This window comes from Taeniopygia guttata, chromosome 30 (assembly GCF_048771995.1).
Source record: "Taeniopygia guttata chromosome 30, bTaeGut7.mat, whole genome shotgun sequence".
Classification (NCBI taxonomy): domain Eukaryota; kingdom Metazoa; phylum Chordata; class Aves; order Passeriformes; family Estrildidae; genus Taeniopygia; species Taeniopygia guttata.
Window position 1 is genome coordinate 625,468 of NC_133055.1, and position 18,307 is coordinate 643,774.

The 18,307-nt window shown below is 48.9% G+C and overlaps 2 protein-coding genes across 3 annotated transcripts; both read right to left on the reverse strand.

Annotated features, from left to right (window-relative positions):
- Positions 1-858: 858 nt before the first annotated feature.
- LPAR2 (lysophosphatidic acid receptor 2) lies at positions 859-13,695 on the reverse strand. Of its 2 annotated transcripts, XR_012052301.1 has the most exons (4): positions 12,495-13,695; positions 7,924-8,666; positions 1,373-3,514; positions 859-1,216 (listed from the first exon to the last, which is right to left on the reverse strand). XR_012052301.1 is itself a non-coding variant. In XM_072920069.1 (3 exons), the coding sequence occupies exons 2-3, from the start codon at positions 8,654-8,656 to the stop codon at positions 3,234-3,236; spliced, it is 1,014 nt and encodes a 337-aa protein (XP_072776170.1). In that variant the 5' UTR covers positions 8,657-8,666; positions 12,495-13,695; the 3' UTR covers positions 859-3,233. The 2 variants fall into 2 exon arrangements, 1 of the variants encoding a protein (XP_072776170.1); XM_072920069.1 differs by having other exon boundaries at positions 859-3,514.
- A 1,314-nt stretch (positions 13,696-15,009) lies between these two features.
- NXNL1 (nucleoredoxin like 1) lies at positions 15,010-17,405 on the reverse strand. The gene is made up of 2 exons (XM_041711664.2): positions 17,065-17,405; positions 15,010-15,307 (listed from the first exon to the last, which is right to left on the reverse strand). Exons 1-2 carry the CDS (start codon positions 17,388-17,390, stop codon positions 15,010-15,012), a joined length of 624 nt encoding a protein of 207 aa, XP_041567598.2. The 5' UTR covers positions 17,391-17,405.
- Between the last annotated feature and the right edge of the window lie 902 nt (positions 17,406-18,307).

Consider the following 18,307-nt stretch of genomic DNA (forward strand, 5'->3'; position numbering starts at 1 on the left):
CCCTTCTCTGACCACTCCCACTTGTGGCCACGCCCCTTATCACGTCGGTTGTTTCCATGGTAACTTTAACCACGCCCACCCATCGTTAGGCCACGCCCATTTCCCATAGGCCACACCCCCGGGTTCAAATTATTCCTGATTTTCCCCTTTTTCCACCCAAAAATTTGGGTTTTGTGCTGCTCACAGCCCCGTTTTGGGCCATTTTGAGGCTTCCGGGGTTGGATCCTAACAAAGCAGAGCTTTGATCCCATCTTTGGGATAAAAACAGAGGGAAAAACGAAGGAATTAAAGGAAAATTAAAGGAATAAATGGGGAAAATGAAGGAATTAAAAGAAAAAATAAAGGAATCAATGAAGGGATAAATGTAAAAATAAAGGAATATCAGGGAAAATGAAGAAATTGAAGCTTAAAAATTCCCATTCGGGAGCAATTCTAATTTTGGAGGAAGTGCCGGGCTCCAGGTTTGGGCGCTTAGCCTCAGTTTTGCCTGGAAAAATCCCAGAGAATCCGGAAAAATCCAATTTAATCCATGGAATTCTGCAGCCAAGGTGGGAAAAACCACCTGGTTCCACTCCAGTATCCCTGGGAATTCCCAGAATTGTCGTGGAAGTTTTCCAGGATCGAGGAAAAAATAGGGAAAAAAAAAAAAAAGGGAAATTTTGTCTTTTTCATGGAATTTTCAGGGAAAATTCTGCACTCACAATTCCCAATCCCTGCCCTCAGAATCCCCAAATTCTGGGGGATTTCTGGGCTTTTCCAGGGAAAATCCTGCCCTCGGAATTCCCAAATTCTGCCCTCGGAATTCCCAAATTCCCAAACCCCCCCAGGATTCCTGAGCCTTTTCCAAGGAAAAACGACTCCGGGTTAAAACCAGTCTTTAATGGGAATTCTGCTCCGAGGGTTTCCCACAAAACCTGGAAAAATCCAACGTGGAGCCCCCCTGGAATCCAAAATTCTTCTCAATCCTTGATCCCACCAGGAGTTTTCCAAGGAAATTTGGATTTTGGAGTCCACCAGGAATCCAAAATTCTTCTCAAACCTTGATCCCACCAGGAGTTTTCTGTGGAAATTTGGATTTTGGAGCCCACCAGGACTCTGGAATCTCCCAAATCCCAAAAAAATCACTTCATCCTTGATCCCACCAGGAGTTTTCCAAGGAAATTTGGATTTTGGACCCCACCAGGACTCTGGAGTCTCCCAAATCCCAAAAAATCACCTCGATCCTGAGTTTTCCATGGAAATTTGGATTTTGGAGTCCCCCAGGAATCCAAAATTCTTCTCAATCCTTGATCCCACCAGGAGTTTTCTGTGGAAATTTGGATTTTGGAGCCCACCAGGACTCCAGGACTCTCCCAAATCCCAAAAAAATCACTTCATCCTTGATCCCACCAGGAGTTTTCCAAGGAAATTTTGACGCTGGAGTCCCCCAGGAATCCAAAATTCATCTCAATCCTTGATCCCACCAGGAATTTTCCATGGAAATTTGGATTTTGGAGCCCACCAGGAATCCAAGGTTCTCCCAAATCCCACAAAACCACCTCGATCCTGAGTTTTCCATGGAAATTTTGATGCTGGAGTCCCCCAGGAATCCAAAATTCTTCTCAATCCTTGATCCACCAGGAGTTTTCTGTGGAAATTTGGATTTTGAAGCCCCCCTGGAATCCGAGGTTCTCCCAAATCCCAAAAAATCAATTTATCCTTGATCCCACCAGGAGTTTTCCATGGAAATTTGGATTTTGGAGCCCACCAGGACTCTGGAGTCTCCCAAATCCCAAAAAACCACCTCGATCCTGAATTTTCCATGGAAATTTGGACGCTGGAGCCTCCCTGGGCTCCAAAATTCTTCTCAATCCTTGATCCCACCAGGAGTTTTCCATGGAAATTTGGATTTTGGAGCCCACCAGGACTCTGGGACTCTCCCAAATCCCAAAAAACCACCTCGATCCTGAGTTTTCCATGGAAATTTGGATTTTGGAGTCCCCCAGGAATCCAAAATTCTTCTCAATCCTTGATCCCACCAGGAGTTTTCCAAGGAAATTTGGATTTTGGACCCCACCAGGAATCCGAGGTTCTCCCAAATCCCACAAAACCACCTCGATCCTGAGTTTTCCATGGAAATTTGGATGCTGGAGCCTCCCAGACCCCAAAATTCTTCTCAATCCTTGATCCCACCAGGAATTTTCCAAGGAAATTTGGATTTTGGAGCCCACCAGGACTTTGGGACTCTCCCAAATCCCAAAAAATCAATTTATCCTTGATCCCACCAGGAGTTTTCCATGGAAATTTTGACGCTGGAGTCCCCCAGGAATCCAAAATTCTTCTCAATCCTTGATCCCACCAGGAGTTTTCTGTGGAAATTTGGATTTTGGACCCCACCAGGAATCCGAGGTTCTCCCAAATCCCACAAAACCACCTCGATCCTGAGTTTTCCATGGAAATTTGGATGCTGGAGCCTCCCAGACCCCAAAATTCATCTCAATCCTTGATCCCACCAGGAATTTTCTGTGGAAATTTGGATTTTGGACCCCACCAGGACTCTGGGACTCTCCCAAATCCCAAAAAATCACTTTATCCTTGATCCCACCAGGAATTTTCCAAGGAAATTTGGATTTTGGAGCCCACCAGGACTCCAGGACTCTCCCAAATCCCAAAAAATCAATTTATCCTTGATCCCACCAGGAGTTTTCCAAGGAAATTTGGATTTTGGAGCCCATCAGGACTCTGGAGTCTCCCAAATCCCAAAAAAATCACTTCATCCTTGATCCCACCAGGAGTTTTCCAAGGAAATTTGGATTTTGGAGCCCACCAGGAATCCAAGGTTCTCCCAAATCCCTCAAAACCACCTCGATCCTGAGTTTTCCATGGAAATTTGGATGCTGGAGCCTCCCAGACCCCAAAATTCTTCTCAATCCTTGATCCCACCAGGAGTTTTCCAAGGAAATTTGGATTTTGGAGCCCACCAGACTCCGGGACTCTCCCAAATCCCAAAAAAATCACTTCATCCTTGATCCCACCAGGAATTTTCCAAGGAAATTTGGATTTTGGAGCCCACCAGGAACCCAAAACCCTCCTCAACCCCACAATCCCTCCTCCACCACGACTTTTCCAAGAAAAATTCCCACCTCGGAGCCCCACAGCCCTTTGGGTCGCACCCAAAAAAACCCAAAAATCCCAAAAAAACCCCAAAAATCCCAAAAAAACCCCCAAAAATCCCAAAAAAACCCCCAAAACCCCTAAATGGAAGAATCGACGGTGAAGTGGCCGTTGTGGGAGCTCAGCCCCCGTTCCGGAGCGGCGTATTTGGAATTCCGGAGGCACGGGAAGCACAGGATCCGTCGGAAGGTGTTCCTCATCTCGTTATCGCGCCACGAGTAAACGATGGCGTTAATGAGGGAGTTAATTTCGGCCAGCAGCAGCACGTACTTCTCCACGGCCAGAACGTCGCAGCTCTGGCAGCCCAGCCCGTCCAGCAGCAGAACCACCTGGCCCGGGGTCCAGCACACCACGAAGGCACCTGGAAAATGGGAAAAAAGGAAAAAAATGGGAATTTTTGGTGGTTTTTGGTCACTTCCTGGCTGGGATTTCAGTTCTTTGTGGCCTGAAGAATTCCAGGATAAAATCGTTCCATGGAATCCCCAAATCCCCGTGGATTCTGATCTTTGAGGGAAAAAGATCCAGGAGAGCCCAAAGGCCACTGGAAAAACGGGAGAAAAAAGGAAAAAAATGGGAATTTTTGGTGGTTTTTGGTCACTTCCTGGATGGGATTTCAGTTCTTTGTGGTCCAAAGAATTCCAGGATAAAATCGTTCCATGGAATCCCTGTGGGGAATCTTGGCAGAAGAATGAGATGAGGGAAAAAAGATGGGAAGAAGATCCAGGAGAGCCCAAAGGCACCTGGAAAAGTGGGAAAAAAGGAAAAAAATGGGAATTTTTGGTGGTTTTTGGTCACTTCCTGGATGGGATTTCAGTTCTTTGTGGCCTGAAGAATTCCAGGATAAAATCGTTCCATGGATTCCCTGTGGATTCCGATCTTTGAGGGACAAAGATTCACTAGAGCCAAAATGCACCTGGAAAAACCTGGAGAAAAAAACCTGGAGAAAAAAGGAAAAAAATGGGAATTTTTGGTGGTTTTTGGTCACTTCCTGGATGGGATTTCAGTTCTTTGTGGCCTGAAGAATTCCAGGATAAAATTGTTCCATGGAATCCCCAAATTCCCGTGGATTCCGATCTTTGAGGGAAAAAGGGTCACTAGAGCCGAAATGCACCTGGAAAAATGGGGAAAAAATGAGAAAAAATGGGAATTTTTGGTGGTTTTTGGTCACTTCCTGGCTGGGATTTCAGTTCTTTGTGGCCTGAAGAATTCCAGGATAAAATCGTTCCATGGAATCCCTGTGGATTCCAATCTTTGAGGGAAAAAGATCCAGGAGAGCCCAAAGGCCACTGGAAAAAAGGGGGAAAAAGGAGAAAAAATGGGAATTTTTGGCGGTTTTTGGTCACTTCCTGGATGGGATTTCAGTTCTTTGTGGCCTGAAGAATTCCAGGATAAAATCGTTCCATGGGATCCCTGTGGGGAATCTTGGCAGAAGAATGAGATGAGGGAAAAAAGATGGGAAAAAGATCCAGGAGAGCCCAAAGGCACCTGGAAAAACGGGAGAAAAAAGGAAAAAAATGGGAATTTTTGGTGGTTTTTGGTCACTTCCTGGATGGGATTTCAGTTCTTTCCGACCCAAAGAATTCCAGGATAAAATCGTTCCATGGAATCCCCAAATCCCTGTGGATTCCAATCTTTGAGGGAAAAATGGTCACTAGAGCCCAGATGCACCTGGAAAAACGGGAAAAAAGGGAAAAAAATGGGAATTTTTGGTGTTTTTTGGTCACTTCCTGGATGGGATTTCAGTTCTTTGTGGCCTGAAGAATTCCAGGATAAAATCGTTCCATGGAATCCCCAAATCCCCGTGGATTCTGATCTTTGAGGGAAAAAGATCCAGGAGAGCCCAAAGGCCACTGGAAAAGTGGGAAAAAAGGAAAAAAATGGGAATTTTTGGTGTTTCCGGTAACTTCCTGGATGGGATTTCAGTTCTTTCCAACCCAAAGAATTCCAGGATAAAATCGTTCCATGGAATCCCCAAATCCCTGTGGATTCCAATCTTTGAGGGAAAAAGATTCACTAGAGCCGAAATGCACCTGGAAAAATGGGAAAAAAGGAAAAAAAATTGGGAATTTTTGGTGGTTTTTGGTAACTTCCTGGATGGGATTTCTGTTACTTGTGGCCTGAAGAATTCCAGGAATAAATCGTTCCATGGAATCCCCAAATCCCTGTGGATTCTGATCTTTGAGGGAAAAAGATCCAGGAGAGCCCAAAGGCCACTGGAAAAAAGGGGAAAAAAGAAGAAAAAATGGGAATTTTTGGTGTTTTCCGGTCACTTCCTGGATGGGATTTCAGTTCTTTCCATCCCAAAGAATTCCAGGATAAAATCGTTCCATGGAATCCCCAAATCCCTGTGGATTCCGATCTTTGAGGGGAAAAGGGTCACTAGAGCCGAAATGCACCTGGAAAAATGGGAAAAAAATGAGAAAAAATGGGAATTTTTGGTGTTTTCCGGTAACTTCCTGGATGGGATTTCAGTGCTTTGTGGCCTGAAGAATTCCAGGATAAAATCATTCCATGGAATCCCCAAATCCCCGTGGATTCTGATCTTTGAGGGAAAAAGATGCACTAGAGCCGAAATGCACCTGGAAAAATGGGGAAATAATGAGAAAAAATGGGAATTTTTGGTGGTTTTTGGTCACTTCCTGGATGGGATTTCAGTTCTTTGTGGCCTGAAGAATTCCAGGATAAAATCGTTCCATGGAATCCCTGTGGGGAATCTTGGCAGAAGAATGAGATGAGGGAAAAAAGATGGGAAAAAGATCCAGGAGAGCCCAAAGGCACCTGGAAAAAAGTGGGAAAAAATGACAAAAAATGGGAATTTTTGGTGGTTTTTGGTCACTTCCTGGATGGGATTTCAGTTCTTTGTGGCCTGAAGAATTCCAGGATAAAATCGTTCCATGGAATCCCCAAATCCCCGTGGATTCCGATCTTTGAGGGTAAAATGGTCACTAGAGCCCAGATGCACCTGGAAAAATGGGGAAAAAATGAGAAAAAATGGGAATTTTTGGTGTTTTTGGTCACTTCCTGGATGGGATTTCAGTTCTTTCCGACCCAAAGAATTCCAGGATAAAATCGTTCCATGGAATCCCTGTGGATTCTAATCTTTGAGGGAAAAAGGGTCACTAGAGCCGAAATGCACCTGGAAAAACCTGGAGAAAAAAACCTGGAGAAAAAAGGAAAAAAATGGGAATTTTTGGTGGTTTTTGGTCACTTCCTGGATGGGATTTCAGTGCTTTGTGGCCTGAAGAATTCCAGGATAAAATCGTTCCATGGAATCCCCGAATCCCTGTGGATTCTGATCTTTGAGGGAAAAAGATTCACTAGAGCCCAGATGCACCTGGAAAAATGGGGAAAAAATGAGAAAAAATGGGAATTTTTGGTGTTTTTGGTCACTTCCTGGATGGGATTTCAGTTCTTTGTGGTCCGAAGAATTCCAGGATAAAATCGTTCCATGGAATCCCTGTGGGGAATCTTGGCAGAAGAATGAGATGAGGGAAAAAAGATCCAGGAGAGCCCAAAGGCACCTGGAAAAACGGGAGAAAAAAGGAAAAAAATGGGAATTTTTGGTGTTTTTTGGTCACTTCCTGGATGGGATTTCAGTTCTTTGTGGCCTGAAGAATTCCAGGATAAAATCGTTCCATGGAATCCCTGTGGGGAATCTTGGCAGAAGAATGAGATGAGGGAAAAAAGATGGGAAAAAGATCCACTAGAGCCCAAAGGCACCTGGAAAAATGGGGGAAAAATGAGAAAAAATGGGAATTTTTGGTGTTTTTTGGTCACTTCCTGGATGGGATTTCAGTTCTTTGTGGTCCGAAGAATTCCAGGATAAAATCGTTCCATGGAATCCCCAAATCCCCGTGGATTCCGATCTTTGAGGGTAAAATGGTCACTAGAGCCGAAATGCACCTGGAAAAACGGGAAAAAAATGAGAAAAAATGGGAATTTTTGGTGGTTTTTGGTCACTTCCTGGACGGGATTTCAGTTCTTTGTGGCCTGAAGAATTCCAGGATAAAATCGTTCCATGGAATCCCTGTGGATTCCGATCTTTGAGGGAAAAAGGGTCACTAGAGCCGAAATGCACCTGGAAAAATGGGAAAAAAAGGAAAAAAATGGGAATTTTTGGTGGTTTTTTTGGTCACTTCCTGGATGGGATTTCAGTGCTTTGTGGCCTGAAGAATTCCAGGATAAAATTCAGCATCTCACCCCCTAATTGACCGCTAATTAACCGCTAATTAACCAACCACTGGAGATGATGATGACCAACCCATCAAGGATGACGATCACCAACTCAACTAACCCCTAATTACCGCTAATTAATCACCCACCAAGGATGATGACAAACCCACCAAGGATGATGGTGACCAACCCAATTAACCCCTAATTAACCACCCACCAAGGATGATGACAAACCCATCAAGGATGATGATGACCAACCCAATTAACCCCTAATTAACCACCCACCAAGGATGATGACAAACCCATCAAGGATGATGATGACCAACCCAATTAACCCCTAATTAACCACCCACCGAAGACGACAATGACCAACCCAATTAACCCTTAATTACCCCTAATTAACCACCCACCAAAGACCACCGAAGACGACAATGACCAACCCAATTAACCCCTAATTAACCACCCTCTGAGGATGACGATGACCAACCCACCAAGGATGACATGATCACCAACCCAATTAACCCCTAATTAACCACCCACCAAGGACGACAATGACCAACCCAATTAACCCTTAATTACCCCTAATTAAGCACCCACCCAGGACGATGGTGACGGTCTTGACCAGCGCCAGCACGGTGTCGCGGTGCCGCGGGTGGGCGCCCGTGTGCCGCGCCATGCGCGCCATCCTCCTCCTGACGTAGACGAAGATGTGCCCGTAGACCATCACCATGACCAGGAACACCACCAGGTTGGAGATGGCCCAGAAGGTCAAGTAGCTGCGGCTGTAGAGCGGCGCCATCCTGGAGCAGCTCTCCAAGGAGCACAGGCAGTGCCACCCGTAGGACGGGATCAAGCCCAGCAGCAGCGCCGCCGCCCAGATGGAGAAGATCAACCCCACCACGCGCTGGGCGGACATCTCGCTGTGCAGCTGCACGCTCAGCACCGTCCGGTGCCGCTCCACCGCGATGGCCAACAGGTTGACCACCGAAGCCGTCAAACTGGTGTCCAACAAGCTCTGCCGGACGAACCAAGTCTTGAGCGACAACTGGGCGGTTCTAGGCCCGGTGTGGAACATCAAGAACATGTAGGCCACGCCGGCGAAGAGGTCGGCGGCGGCGAGGTTGGCCAGCAGGTAGTAGATGGGGTGGTGGAAGCGGCGGTTGGTGGCCACGGCGGCGATGACCAGCAGGTTGGCCAGCAGCACCGCGGCGCCGAGCGCCAGGCCCAGCGCCAGCAGCAGCGCGTCCCTGGGCCGCCATGTCGCGCTCAGCTCCTTGCGGCTGTTGTTGTAGAAGAAGCCGACGGACTCGTTGTAGAAGCAGTGCCGCATGGCGGGGGGCCTGAGGGGGAGCGGGGGAAAAAATGGGGATTTTGGGGAAATATTGGAGGGAAAAATATGGGGATTTTGGGGAGAAAATGGGGATTTTGGGGAAAAATATGGCGGGGGAATGGGGGAAATGGGGAAAAATGGGGGGGAAATGGAGGGAAAAATGAGGATTTGGGGAAAATATATAGGGGGGAAAATGGGGATTTTGGGACAAAATATCGGGGGGAAAAATGGGGAAGGAAATTTTTTGGGAAAAAATATGGTAGGAAATTGAGGGGGGCATTTTTTGGGAAAAAAATATGGGGAGGGAAATGAAGATTGTGGGGGAAAATGGAGGAAATGGGGGGAATGGGGAAAAATGGAGGGAAATGGGGATTTTGGAGAAAAAATAGGGTAATTGGGGAAAATGGGGGGAAATGGGGATTTTGGGGAAAAATATGGCGGGGGAATGGGGATTTTGGGGGAAAATGGGGGGAAAATGGGGATTTTGGGGAAAAAATGGGGATTTTGGGAAAAATATGGGGGGAAATGGGGAAAAATGGGGGGAAATGGGGAGGAAATGGGGAAACAATGGGGATTTTGGGAAAAAATATGGGGGAGAATGGGGGAAATGTGGGGGGAAATGGGAAAAAATGGAGGGAAATGGGGAAAAATGGGTGAAAATGGGGATTTTGGGAAAAAAATGGGGGAAATGGGGGAAAAATGGGGGGAAATGGGGGAAATGGGGAAAAAATGGGGATTTTGGGAAAAAATATTGGGGGAAATGGGGGGGGAAATGGGGATTTTGGGGGAAAAATGGGGGGAATGGGGATTTTGGGGAAATATCGGGGGGAAAAATGGGGGAAATGGGGAAAAATGGGGATTTTGGGAAAAAATATTGGGGGAAATGGGGGGGGAAATGGGGATTTTGGGGGAAAAATGGGGGGAATGGGGATTTTGGGGAAATATCGGGGGGAAAAATGGGGATTTTGGGGAAATATCGGGGGGAAAAATGGGGGAAATGGGGATTTTGGGGAAAAATATGGGGGGAAAATGGGGGAAATGTTGGGGGGAAATGGGGAAATGGGGAAAATATGGGGGAAAATGGGGATTTTGGGGAAAAAATGGGGATTTTGGGGAAAAATATGGGAGGGGAAATGGGGATTTTGGGAAAAAATATGGGGGAAATGGGGATTTTGGGGAAAATGGGGGGAATTGGGGGAAATAGGGAAAAAAAAGGGGGGAAATGGGGATTTTGGGAAAAAATATGGGGGGAAAATGGGGGAAATGTTGGAGGGAAATGGGGATTTTGGGGGTTTTGGGGGGAAAATGGGGGAAATGGGGATTTTGGGAAAAAATATGGCGGGGGAATGGGGGAAATGGGGAAAAATTGGGATTTTGGGAAAAAAATATGGCGGGGGAATGGGGGAAATGGGGAAAATGGGGGGAAAAAATGGGGATTTTGGGAAAAAATATTGGGGGAAATGGGGGGGGAAATGGGGATTTTCGGAAAAAAATATGAGGGGAAAAATGGGGATTTTGGGAAAAAATATGGGGGGGGAAATTGGGGATTTTGGGGGAAAATGGGGGGAATGGGGGGAAAAGCAGGTGAAAATGGGGAAAAAACACAAAATTGGGGGGAAACCCCCTAAACTTGAAAAAAAAATACCCAAAAATGGGAAAACAACTCAGAACTAGGAAAAAACCCCAAAAATTGGTTAAAAATCCCCCAAAATTGGGAAAAATCCCCAAAACTGGGATGGAACCCCCAAAATTGGGGAAAATTTCCAAAAATTAGGAAAAAAGCCTAAAAATTGGGGGGGGGGGAAGCCAAAATTTGGGGTCAAAGCCCTAAAATTGGGGGGAAAATGTCAAAAATCGGACAAAACCCAAAAAAATTGGGAAAAAAATCCCAAATTCTGGCTCACCTGTGCTCCCCTGAATCCCAAATTTGGGAATTTTTGGGTCCTCCCATGCTGAGGTTTTTTTCCTTCCTGGAATTTTTTTTATTCCGGAGTTTCCGGGGCTGTTTCTCCTCCTTGGGCAAACAAATCCCTGGAGTTGAGGAATTCCCAAGGAATTCCCGAGGAATTCCCATTGTTCCTTGGGATGGACTTTGGATCCCGACATTCCCAGGGCTGGGAGGGGAAAATCCCTGAAAATCCCCACAAAAATCAGGAAAAAATGGGATTTTTAGGATTTTTTTTAAGGAAAAAAGGGGAAAAAATGAGAAAATGAGGCTGCTCCGGGTGGTTTTTCCCAGGTTTTTTTTGGGATGTTTGGATCTGGATCCGGCTGGGAATTGTTGATCCCAAAATTTGAGAGTTGATGGGATGGGGCTGGGGAGGAAATTTGGGAGGAATTCCCAGATTTGGGGCAGATTTTGGGAATTTTCAAACTGGGAATTCCTTAAAAATCCCCCACAAAAAAAACCTTTGGAAAAGCTCCAAAATCCTGAAAAAAAAAACCGGGAAAATCCCAAATTTCCCTCCCCCCGCAGCTTTTCCCAACATTCCCAGCCCGACCTTGGAATTCCCGCGGGAATCCAAACAATTCCAAAAGGAAAAAAAAAACCAAAAAAACACAAAAAAGGGGATTAAAACCAGCCCAAATCCCCAAAATTCCCGCCTGGAATTCTTCCCATAAAAACCACCGGGAGCCGCAGGAATTCCTTTGTTCCCAAAATTCTGGGAAAGAGGGGAAAAAATGGAATTTTCTGCTTCTTTTCCCGTTTTTCCAAGTTTTTTTTGAGTTTTTTTGAGCCTTTTCCAGCGGTTCTGCAAAAAATTCCGGGATGGGGGCGGGAATTTGGGAAGGATTTGGGGATTTTCCCGGGATTTTGGGGGGTTTTCCCTGGATTTTTTGGAGCTTTTCTTTGGATTTTTGGGAGTTTTTTTCCTGGATTTTTGGGGGGTTTTCTTTGGATTTTTGGGGTTTTTTTTCCTGGATTTTTTGGGGGGTTTTCTTTGGATTTTGGGGTTTTTTTCCCCGGGATTTTGGGGTTTTCCTGGGATTTTGGGTTTTTCGTCTTTGGATTTTTGGGGTTTTTTCTTTTTCCTGGGATTTTGGGGTCTTTCCCTGGGTTTTGGGGTTTTTCCTGGGATTTTGGGGTTTTTTTTCCTTGGATTTGAGGGGTTTTTCCCTTGGATTTGGGATTTTTTTCCTTAAATTTGGGGGTTTTCTTTGTATTTTGAGATGTTTTCCTCGAATTTAAGGGTTTTTCCTGGGATTTTGTGGGGGGTTTTTTCCGGGATTTTGGTTTTTTCCCCTGGATTTTGGGGTTTTTCTTCCTTGAATTTAAGTGTTTTTTCCTGGATTTTGGGGGTTTCCCCTTGGATTTGGTGTTTTCCCCCAAGATTTGGTTTTTCTTCCATGGATTTTGGGATATTTTTCCCCTTGGATTTGTTTTTTTTTTTCCTGGATTTGTTTTTTGTTTTCCCTGAATTTTCGTTTTTTCCCCCTGGATTTGGGGTTTTTCCTTGAGGAAATTTCCCTCTTTTCCGGGATTTTCCCTCCCCTTTGGGATTTCCCCTCCCCCTCCTCCCTCGGGACCTCCTTCCGTCCCAAAATCCCTTCAAAATCCATTAAAATTCCCATTTTTTCCTGGAAAAAAAAACCCGGAAAGGGCCTCCCCTACTCCTTCCAAGGCCCGCACCGATTTGGGGCAAAATCCCTGGAATTCGGCTGGAATTCTCCTCCCAAAAAAAAAACCACAAAACCCAGGAAAACTCCATAAAAACCCCAAAAAAACCCAAAAAAACTCACTTTTTTTTCTCTTTTTTTTCCCCCTCCGGGGAATTCCCCCTCCCCCATTTTTAAGGCTCCGAGGGGAATTTTGGGATGAAATTCCGGGAATTCTCACCTGGGATCAGCACGCGGCGCTCCAGAGGGGAAATTCCCATTTCCAGCGGCGCTTCCCGGCGGGAAAAAATCCCCAAAATTTTCTTTTTTTTCTTTTTTTTTGGGTTAAAAGTTGGAGCTGGCGGAGAAATCGGGAAGGGGAAAATTCCTCCGAGGAGCCGCCGGGAGCCGCCCCCGGGCGGGGCCTGAAATTCGATCCCGGGAACCCAAAATCCCGATGGCGGAAAATTCCGGGAGCGGGATCCGGAACTGGGACCAGTTTAACTCCCAAACTGGGACCAGTTTAATTCCCAAACTGGGACTGGTTCAATTCCCAAACTTGGATTGGCTCAATCCCAAACTGGGACCAGTTCAGTTCCCAAACTGGGATTGATTCATTCCCAAACTGGGACTGGTTAATTCCCAAACTGGGACCAGTTAAATTTCCAAACTGGGACCAGTTCAGTTCCCAAACTGGGACCAGTTCATTCCCAAACTGGGACCAGTTCATTCCCAAACTGGGACCAGTTTAATTTCCAAACTGGGACCGGTTCAGTTCCCAAACTGGGATTGATTCATTCCCAAACTGGGACCAGTTTAATTTCCAAACTGGGATTGATTTAATTCCCAAACTGGGACCGGTTTAATTCCCAAACTGGGAAAGGTTCATTCCCAAACTGGGACCAGTTAAATTTCCAAACTGGGACCAGTTCAGTTCCCAAAATGGGATTGATTAATTCCCAAACTGGGACCAGTTTAATTCCCAACTTGGACCGGTTCATTCCCAAACTGGGACCGGTTCATTCCCAAACTGGGATTGATTCATTCCCAAACTGGGACCAGTTTAATTCCCAAACTGGGATTGGTTCAATCCCAAACTGGGACCAGTTTAATTTCCAAACTGGGACCAGTTTAATTTCGTAACTGTGATTGGTTCATTCCCAAACTGGGATTGATTCATTCCCAAACTGGGACCAGTTAAATTCCCAAACTGGGACCGGTTCATTCCCAGTTGGATCCACACCAGGTCCACTTCCCCTTCCTCTTCCTCTTCCCTCATTTTTTGGGGAAAATTCCAGGGATTTTGGTTGAGTTCCTCCAACGGAAGAACCGGAACCGGAGCGACCATTCCCAGCTGGATCCACCCCAAGGTTCCATCACTTTTCTGGGATTTTGGATCCAACCCCTACCCCCGCTGCCCTTCCTCTTCCCTTTCCACCTTCTCCTCTTCCTCTTCCTCTTCCTCTTTCTCTTCCTCTTTCTCTTCGTCTATTTTTGGGAAAATTCCTGGGATTTTGGTGGATTTCTCCAATGGAGGAACCGGAACCGGAGCGACCATTCCCAGCTGGATCCACCCCAAAGTTCCATCACTTTTCTGGGATTTTGGATCCAACCCCTACCCCCGCTGCCCTTCCTCCTCCTCCTCCTCCTCCTCCTCCTCCTCCTCCTCCTCCTCCTCCTCCTCTATTTTTGGGAAAACCGATGGGATTTTGGTTGAGTTCCTCCAACGGAGGAACCGGAACCGGAGCGACCATTCCCAGCTGGATCCACCCCAATGTTCCGTCACTTTTCCGGGATTTTGGATCCATCCCCTATCCCCGCTGCCCTTCCTCCTCCTCCTCCTCCTCGTCCTTTATTTTTGGGAAAACCGATGGGATTTTGGTTGAGTTCTTCAAATGGAGGAACCGGAACCGGAGCGACCATTCCCAGCTGGATCCACCCCAAGGTTCCGTCACTTTTCCGGGATTTTGGATCCGTCCCCTACCCGCCACTGCCCTTCCTCTTCCCTTTCCCCCTTCTCCTCTTCCTCCTCCTCCTCCTCCATCCTCATTTTTTGGGAAAACCGATGGGATTTTGGGTGAGTTCCTCCAATGGAGAGGCCGGAACCAGAGTGACCATTCCCAGCTGGATCCACCCCAAAGTTCCGTCACTTTTCCGTGATTTGGGATCCAACCTCTACTCCCGCTGCTCTTCCTCCTCCACCTCCTCCTCCTCCTCGTCCTCCTCCTCCTCCTCTTCCTCTTCCTCATCCTCTTCCTCTTCATTTTCCTTTATTTTTGGGAAAACCGATGGGATTTTGGATGGATTCCTCCAATGGAGATGCCGGAACCGGAGCGACCATTCCCAGCTGGATCCACCCCAAGGTTCCGTCACTTTTCCGTGATTTTGGATCCATCCCCTACCCCCGCTGCTCTTCCTCTTCCCTTTTCCCCCTTCTCCTCTTCCTCTTCCTCTTCCTTTTCCTCTTCCTCTTCGTCGTCGTCCTCCTCCTCCTCTATTTTTGGGAAAACCGATGGGATTTTGGATGGATTCCTCCAATGGAGATGCCGGAACCGTAGTGACCATTCCCAGCTGGATTCACCCCAACTCCTTTTCCTCTTCATCCTCTTCCTCCTCCTCTTCCTCCCTCATTTTTTGGGAAAACCGATGGGATTTTGGTTGAGTTCTTCAAATGGAGGAACCGGAACCGGAGCGACCATTCCCAGCTGGATCCACCCCAAGGTTCCGTCACTTTTCCGGGATTTTTGATCCATCCCCTACCCCCGCTGCCCTTCCTCCTCCTCCTCCTCCTCCTGCTGCTGCTCCCGGTGGCTCTCGGGGCGGTACTTTCGGCGCCGCAGGATCCCGGTGATGCCGCGCGGTGCCGATCCCGGGATCTCCTGGCGCTCCTGGAAGTTTCGGTCCAGCAGCTCGGCCGCCTGGCGCCAGTTGTGGAAGCAGGAGGGTCCCAAATCCCGAATCTCCGGCACCGCGTCCCGGACCAGCACGGCCCCGCTGGGCGCCAGCACCACCACGGCCGGCAGCGCCGACACCCCGAAACGGCGCTCCAGCTCCCTGCGGACGGGAAACGGGGGAAATCGGGGAAAATGGGGGGAAATTGGGGAAATGGGGGGAAATGGGGAAAATGGGGGAAATTGGGGAAAATGGGGGGAAATTGGGGAAAATGGGGGAAATCGGGGAAAATGGGGGGAAATTGGGAAAAACGGGGGGAAATTGGGGAAAATGGGGGAAATCGGGGAAATGGGGGAAATCGGGGAAATGGGGAGGTTGGGATGGGGAATGGGGAATTGGGGTGGGGGAAATGGGATTGGGGAGGTTGGGATGGGGGAATGGGAAATTGGGATGGGGGAAATGGGATTGGGGGAATGGGGATTGGGAAAATGGGGAGGTTGGGATGGGGGAATGGGGATTGGGGGAATTGGGGTGGGGGAAATGGGGATTGGGGAAATTGGGATGGGGGAAATGGGGAATGGGGAAATGGGATTGGGGAGGTTGGGAATGGGGAATGGGAAATTGGGGATATTGGGATGGGAGAAATGGGACTTGGGGAAATGGGGATTGGGGATATTGGGATGGGGGAAATTGGGATTGGGGAATGGGGATTGGGGAAATGGGGAAATTGGAAATTACAAAAATGGGAATTGGGGAGTTTGGGATGGGGGAAATGGGATTGGGGAGGTTGGGAATGGGGAATGGGGGAATTGGGATTGGGGAAATGGGGATTGGGGAAATTGGGATGGGGGAATGGGAATTGGGGAGTTTGGGAACGGGGAATGGGGATGGGGGAATGGGGAATGGGGAATTGGGATGGGGGAATGGGGAATGGGGAATTGGGATGGGGGAATGGGGAATGGGGAAAATGGGGTTGGGGAAATTGGGATGGGGAAATGGGAATTGGGGAAATTGTGATGGGGGAAATGGGAATGGGGGAAATTGGGATGGGGGAAATGGAATTGGGGGAATTGGAATGGGGGAAATGGGGATTGGGGAATTGGGATGGGGGAATGGGGGAATTGGGAGAATTGGGATTGGGGGAATTGGGATGGGGGAATTGGGGATTGGGGGAAATGGGATGGCAGAAATGGGGATTGGGGAAATTGGGATGAGGGAAATGGGGATTGGGGGAATTAGAATGGGGGAAAGGGGAGAAGGAGAAAAAGGGGGAAAGGGAACACCTGTCTCTCACCTGTTCACACCTGTCCCATTGTCCTCACCTACCAAAGCTGTCCCCACCCATCCCTCACCTGCTGTAGGTGTCCCCGGCCATCCCCAGCTGTCCCTCACCTGTCCCTCACCTACCAAAGGTGTTCCTACCTCTCCCTCACCTACCAAAGGTGTTCCTCACCTGTCCCCACCTGTCCCTCACCTACCACAGGTGTCCCGGGTGTGCTCACCTGTCCCCAGGTGCGCTCACCTGCCGAACTCATCCCCGTAGGGCAGCGCCAGCCAGGCGCGGGGCATGTCCCGCAGGTACTCCCGGTGCTCCCGCTCCTGTCCCACCTGTCCCCACCTGTCCCCAGGTGCGCTCACCTGCCGAACTCATCCCCGTAGGGCAGCGCCAGCCAGTTGCAGGGCATGTCCCGCAGGTACTCTCGGTGCTCCCGCTCCTGTCCCACCCATCCCCACCTGTCCCCAGGTGTGCTCACCTGCCAAACTGATCCCCGTAGGGCAGCGCCAGCCAGGCGCGGGGCATGTCCTGCAGGTACTCTCGGTGCTCCTGCTCCTGTCCCACCCATCCCCACCTGTCCCACCTGTCCCCAGGTGTGCTCACCTGTCCCCACCTGCACTCACCTGTCCCCAGGTGCGCTCACCTGCCGAACTCATCCCCGTAGGGCAGCGCCAGCCAGGCGCGGGGCATGTCCCGCAGGTACTCCCGGTGCTCCCTCTCGCTGCCGTCGCTGCCCACGTAGACCAGCCCGAGCTGCTCGGGCCGCTCGGTGTGTCGGGGCTCGGTGAGGCGGCTCCAGAAGCGGCGCAGGCGGGGCTCGAACCCGCGGCACCGGGGGCAGCGGCGGGCGGCGAACAGCAGCAGCAGCAGCCGGTTCTCCAGCGCCGCCCGCAGCTCCCGCTCCGTGTCCAGCCGCAGCTCCGAGCGCCGCGCCAGCAGCGCCCGGCCCGAGAACAGCGCCCACGCCATGGCCGGGGGGGAAGAGGGGGGATAGGGGGGGTTATAGCGGGGGAAAGGGTGGGAATAGGGGGGATTATAGTGGGGAAAAAGGGGTGGGAATAGCGGGAATTATAGTGGGAGAAAAAGGGTGGGAATATCGGGAATTATAGCGGGGATTATAGCCGGGGAAAAGGGTGGGAATAGCGGGGAAAAGTGGTGGATATGGCGGGGGTTATAACTGGGAAAAAGGGTGGGAATAGCGGGAATTATAGTGGGGAAAAGAGGGGGAATAGCAGGGGGGAAAGGGCTGGGAATAGCGGGAATTATAGCGGGGAAAAGGGGTGGGAATACCGGGGGGAAAGGGTGGGAATAGCGGGGAGAAATGAGGTGGGAATAGCGGGGTTATAGGGGGGAAAAGGGGTGGGAATAGGGGGAATTATAGTGGGGAAAAAAGAGGGGAAAAGGGTGGAGATGGTAGTGGGGGAAAGAGGGGGAAAGGGTGGGGGATGTGGTGGGAATAGCGGGGGAAAAGTGGTGGGAATGGTGGGGAATATAGCGGGGATTATAGTGGGTAAAAGGGGCGGGAATTATAGCGGAGAAAAGGGGTGGGAATAGCGGGAATTATAGCGGAATTATATAGGGGAAAAAAGGGTGGGAATAGCGGGGATTATAGCTCGGAAAAAGGGTGGGAATAGCGGGGATTATAGTGGGGAAAAGAGGGGGAGTAGCGGGGGAAAAAGGGCTGGGAATAGCGGGAATTACAGCGGAATTATATAGGGGAAAAAAGGGTGGGAATAGCGGGGGTTATAGCGGGGGAAAAGGGTGGGAATAGTGGGGATTATAGTGGGGAAAAGGGTGGGAATAGCGGGGGGAAAGGGGCTGGGAATAGCGGGGATTATAGCGGGGAAAAGGTGGGAATAGCGGGAATTACAGCGGGGATAGCGGGG